Source organism: Urtica dioica, chromosome 11, assembly GCF_054948205.1.
Source record: "Urtica dioica subsp. dioica isolate 48M chromosome 11, U.dioica_male_clone48M_v1_H2, whole genome shotgun sequence".
Taxonomy (NCBI): Eukaryota; Viridiplantae; Streptophyta; class Magnoliopsida; order Rosales; family Urticaceae; genus Urtica; species Urtica dioica.
This window is the reverse complement of record NC_142766.1, coordinates 10293401-10299261: the sequence shown is the minus strand read 5'-3', so window position 1 is coordinate 10299261 and position 5861 is coordinate 10293401. Positions and strand designations below refer to the sequence as shown.

General features: G+C 36.4%; 1 protein-coding gene across 1 annotated transcript; it reads right to left on the bottom strand.

The window, feature by feature from the left end:
• Positions 1-3477: 3477 nt before the first annotated feature.
• LOC149381124 (NDR1/HIN1-like protein 10) lies at positions 3478-4680 on the bottom strand. The gene has a single exon (XM_089629809.1). It carries the CDS (start codon positions 4421-4423, stop codon positions 3686-3688), a length of 738 nt encoding a protein of 245 aa, XP_089485935.1. The 5' UTR covers positions 4424-4680; the 3' UTR covers positions 3478-3685.
• Between the last annotated feature and the right edge of the window lie 1181 nt (positions 4681-5861).

Below are 5861 nucleotides of genomic sequence, written 5' to 3'. Positions count from 1 at the left end.
AAACTTAGAATCCTTATAACACCATCTCCACCGTTCAGAATTGATGAATATGTGTTATGAACATTTTGTACAAATTTTGTGACGATCCAACAGTGAAGGAATGCCAAATTTGGATTTGAAGACTCTGATATCATGATAAATTTGTAAAAAAAAATAAAAGATATTGAGAGAGAAACAAAAAAGAGGCCGAATATTATAAGCGTTACATTATGAATTGCTTAATAAGAATAATACAATAAGGCATAATATACAAACAAAATAATTAACCTAAAAGACTAAATTATGCGTATATAATATATATGACTAATATATTCACTAAAATCGATATCTAAAATTTAAATCGATAATTTTTTTTTACATTTAGTTAATAATATCATATTTACAAACTTTTTACATCTGATCGAGTTGTCGATTTACAAACCTTTCTACACAATTGTTCAATGAGGGACCCACTAGTCGTTCTACGAAGCTTGATGGTGTAAGTATTATATCGAACTTTCTCTAAAATTAACTAAGCTTTCCTAAAGAGAAGATAAATTGAGGGTTTCAGATTGAATTGTTATAATACTAGTGAATTTTTTTTGCATATAAGAGCTTCATGTTCTCCACCTTTATGTTTATCTTTTATAATCGAGAATTTTCATTGTTTATAGGTCAATCACACCCATGATGGTTTATATGTTCTTATGTATTGAGCTAATGAGCAACCCTTTGTAGACAGGAATAAACTCCCTTCGTATTGATTGAATGTTTTGCCAACAATAAATTTTCAATTGTTTGTAATTTAAAACGAAACTCTTATGGTTTAGCTATAATTTGATATTTTGACCCTTTTTCCGATGGCTGATTTTTTTTATTATATATATATATTTGGTTGTTTTGACCACATCTCGACGTACTAATAAACGCTACTATTTTTTACCAACTTTTTTTTATAAGCACAATTGTTGGCCCTCTTTCATTTTTTGGTTTTAAAGGTTAGTACGATAATATGTGTTTTATTGTTTGGATCGGTTTCGAGAACCAGAGATCTTGAGCCTATCGCACCACTGCTTTGTTAGATTTTATGCTCATATGTCAATTTGTGGTAGTAATTGTGACTATTTAATATAGTAGAAATTATCATACGCTGAATACTTATAAAATAGAGGGAATTCGGTTTCCTTATATAGACTATTCATATTTAATGGGCACTTAATAAATTTCAAAACAAATTAATGATTCTAGCATAATTGGGATTTGTGTTATATATTCATCTTTGTGTTAGAAATCCACATTCAAAATTTGATAAAAATTGATAAAATTTGCTTTAGATATATTCATAATGTGATGAGAAACAACGAATTTAATGAATATTGAAAGAAACTAAGAACGCGAATATAAGAACATATGAATATTTTAATGAACAGACGGAGAACAAATACTTAGTTGATTTATGTTAGATATTTCAATTTTATCAAGTTTTACCAAATATGAATATTTGGTAAAACTTGATAAAATTTATTTTTATATATGATTTTGGAGAATAATGTTTGTACCTGAAGCTGAAGAGAAATTTTGGGTGAAAATGAGCTAAAAAAATAGACTGAGATAGAATATAATTAATTAACTTTAAGAATATATTTAGAGTGAGAAAGAATAAGCATAAAAATCTAATTTATACTTGGCTCATTTTCATAAGTTAAATCTGCATCAACATATTTTATGAAGTTTCTTGATAAGAATTGATTAAGTTTGTGTTATGTTCTCCTAACAAAACACGAGTTCACTTGGCACAAGTAAAAAAAACAAGAACATAGTCTTATGTCGGCAAAACGATTGAAGAATGGTCGCCGACTCTGATTATGAAGAGGCCTTAAACTGAAACCAATTTTGTACTGCAATATAAATATTTTTGTGAGCTTGATTATCACTGTCTACGTTTCCATGATTTACCGCAAGAACAATTGTAACTTTTTGTGGAGAAGCTAACAACTATCTCCGCATATGATTTATGTCACCATAATTTGTTACCGAAGCAAGCTCTATCAGACATAAAATTGAGAAGTCTGTCTATAAAACCAAACAATAACTTCACCTACCCTGGTTGAATCTTGATGGAACTCATTAGCGAGATCCCATAGAGAAGCAAAATATACCCCCAAAAAAAGAAAATTAAGAAAACATGCTACAAAAGACAAAGGAAGTTTCTAGTTAAGGGAGAAAAAAAAGGAAAAAAGAAGTTGCACATGTTTTTCCCATAGTACAAGTCATGTAGAGAAGCAGCGTATGAAACTTCTCTTCGCTTATGCTATAAGCTAGTGCATGTGGTGTCATGCTTGATTAGGATTGACATTATTAGGTAGGCATAAAGTTTAGAGAATCAATGTAAAGCCTGCAAAAATATCTGTAAAGATGAGCAGTAATCAGTAATGACATCCCATTATTTTAGTAAGAGTCATGGTTACTTGGCATATGACCCTTGACACCTGACTACAGATATTCCTAAAAATATAAATAAACATCTGACAAATTATATTTTCGCGATTCCAATAACAGTTTTATCTTTGTGTACATAACAAGAAAGTAGGGTAATTTCAATTTGGTTATACCACTGCCTAGACTTTGTAATATGTTGGCTCACAAACTAACAAAGAGGCCATACTTTTATTGACATTGATGTATGTTGTAACTCTTACATTCCTGTTGATTTATAAAAGGGGGCTTTGATTGATATGCCTAATGATAATTCAAGGTCTGAAACTTTTCTCTCTGAAAAAAAAAACGTTAAATTATCCCAGAAACAATCCAGCTCCGAAACCAAAACAGATTGACCTAAAAGTAGCATTAAGCCCCAGGGGAGTGTTAGGAAGTAGGCCATGCATGCACTGAAAATCATAATAAAACTAAAATCATGTCTCTAAAGCATGAAATAGACAACCGGTTAGTTAGCAGTGAGTGACCACATTTTTGAGTTCATGTGCACTGAAATTCATTTAAAAATCAGTAAGGTTACTTTCCTGATCTTCTCCATTTTGTGCATAACTGTAAATTTGACGAGCCAACACCACAAATATTTTTGATCTGAAAGCTCTTACCGTACAAACATACAAGACTCCCGAGACCACTTGTGCCTCTTTTGATTGTAGCAAAAGAGCCTCACTTCCACATGCTTGTGGTAGAAAAATCAGAACAAGTCTTATGTCGAGTAGGGCTAAAATAGCAATGGCTAAGAAATGAGACTCATTCAAATTTACAGGCTTGATGATGTAATAAGAGTCTCAATAAATAGTTCTATAACCAATACCCAATCATCAACTTCTACAATTTAATAAGCTTCATCTCATTTCTATCGTTGCCTTTTAATTGTCTTGAAACCCAAAAAGGACAAATGAAGAGAACCATAAATCTGATGACAACAAGTGGACAAAATGACCACTCAATAATTTTAAAAAAGAAAGATATTATCTTGAAAAGAGGAACAAAATCAAAGCAGCATAATTAACCAGAGGAATTGCTATTATTTCAAGCCAATACAAATTGACACCAAACAGGTACTATGAGAAAGAAAGGAAGAAAAACAAAAAAGCCAAGAGAAATTTATCTGTACACGGATTTACAGGTAATCCTATTAAGTAGAATCATGATTCACGTCCTGGAATACAAATCTCAAATCCAAAACTGCAGTGGAAGGAAGCGAGTGAAATCAAACACCAACCCGGCATTCCCTGGGCCCGCCGAGGAGCTTCCCGGATCCGGAAGCGGACGAGACTCCGACGCCGACATTCTCGCAGAGGACTCGGAGCAGCCTCCGCCGCATCCGCCACCCGCCGGCGCGGAACCCGACGCGCGCCCAGATCCGGAAGCTGAAGCTGACTGTCCCGCCTCTCCGGTCGGCGTCGAGGCCAGTCGCGATCCAGTTCGCCACGTACGAGTTTCTGGCGGAGAACGTGGCGTTGACGGCCGTCCGATCCTTGACGGCGTTAAAGAACGGCGCGACTCGCGTCTCGGCGAGGAAGGCGGTGCGGTAGAAGACCTCGGCGGTGAGCTCGTCGTAGGAGATGGACATCTTCTTGTTGGGATTGAAGACGGAGAATCCGACGGACCAGTCGCCGGAGAGTGCGGGGCGATCGGAGGCCGGCGCGGATACGTTGAGATTCGAGACGGAGACGGATTCCAGAGAGAAGTCCGGGAGGCGGGGGCGGAGGACGAGCCAGACGATGAACACGATGGAGGCGGAGATGACGAGGAACGCGATCATCACGGCGATCACGCGGCGGAGAAACGCGGCGCGTTTGGCGGACTGGTCGTAGTCGTATGGGTACGCGTAGTTCTGCGGTAGGCCCGTCGCCGGGTACGGATAGCCATTCGCGGCGGCGTTCGGCGGGTAAGAGGTCGGAGGAGGGGCTGGGTAGCCGGTGACGGGTCTGCAAGGATCCGCCATTGACGGTGGTCGGGGAGAGAAATGAGATTTGGAAGGGTTAGGGTTTGATTTTGGCGATTTGGGGCTTTCGAGTGCAGACTCGTTTAGAAACTAGAAAGAAGGATTCCTTTCCTTCCTATAAAATAACTTGGCTTTGGTACGGAAAAGAAAAAAAAATAAAATTATTTATAAAAACTAGGTTGTGGCACGTACTAAAAATTAATTAGTATATTTGTTTAAGCAGTGAAATAATAGAGATTTGCTTTTATAAATTGTAATTTTCAGGCAAATAAAAGTAACAAAGATATCAGTATCCAAATTGATCAAAATAAAATTTAGAATGGTTGATTTTGTCTTTTATGAGTTCAAATTCTATAGATAGTGAATGCCATAAAACACATGTATTTTCCAATGAAATTGATTTGTTTATTATAACTAATTAGAGACATTTGTTATCAGAAGGAGTTCTACTGTTTGCTTCCAACAGACTAAAAATCACTCTGGGCTATTCCTAGCCTTTTAAATATGATGTCCAAAGAAGTTGAAATGTTTGTAATGAGTAGAGCCAATCAAGATAGTTGCAACTTCTACGTTTTCTGAAATATAAACAAAATGTAGGTCATGTAATGGACGTAATACATTTATGAAACTTCACCAAAAGAGTTCATAACGTTGAAATATGAGATAGAAATAAAAATTAAATGCATATATATTATATATATGGCGTTAAAAAAATTTAAAAAGGGGGGCAAATGACAAAAGCCAAGAAAAATTCACAAAGAGAGAACCATAAAATAATAGAGGCAAAAGACAACAGAAGAAAAACTTCAAACACACAATAAGAAATCCAGAAGAAAAAAAGAAAGGAAAACACCGAAAGAACAAATCAACATGCTTGGGTTAGGCCTACTACCTTGATACTTTTGAAATCTTTCCAAATTTCAGACTTGAAATGCCCAAAATGTCCTATCTCAAGACAATTCATCTCTTTGAGAGTTTTCCTAGTGCCAAATTCGACGAACTGCTACATGAACTTCTTCGTCGGCTACTTTCACGAACCTACAACATTAGTTTGAGCTTTTGGTACTACTTCTAGGCGGAACTAGAAAAAAGAATGCTCGGCATATGACCTCAGGTCCTGCTCCTTAGAAGAATATCTAGGATTTGAAGGTGTTGATGTAATCTCCTAGATCAGCTTTCTCATCATATGTCGAGATGTTTCACATCCTAAAACATTTAGGCAGTGAGTATTCTAACATCCATGGAGTGAATAGGAAAGCCATGTTTCCGACTCGAGGGGTCAAATCTTTTCGACCCAACCCCGCCTTTTTCAATTCGATGCTCCAGTGCTTGGAGTCGGTCTCATTCATGCTCGGGCTATCTCCAGTCTCTGATTTCTCCTCGGGACTCTTTAAGTTGGAGACATATTCTTCTCGGTCGATGGTTGGTATCGATAAGA

Bases quoted from the DNA above. Each gene is read 5' to 3' on its own strand.
- LOC149381124 (XM_089629809.1), bottom strand. From the start codon at position 4,423: ATGGCGGATCCTTGCAGACCCGTCACCGGCTACCCAGCCCCTCCTCCG.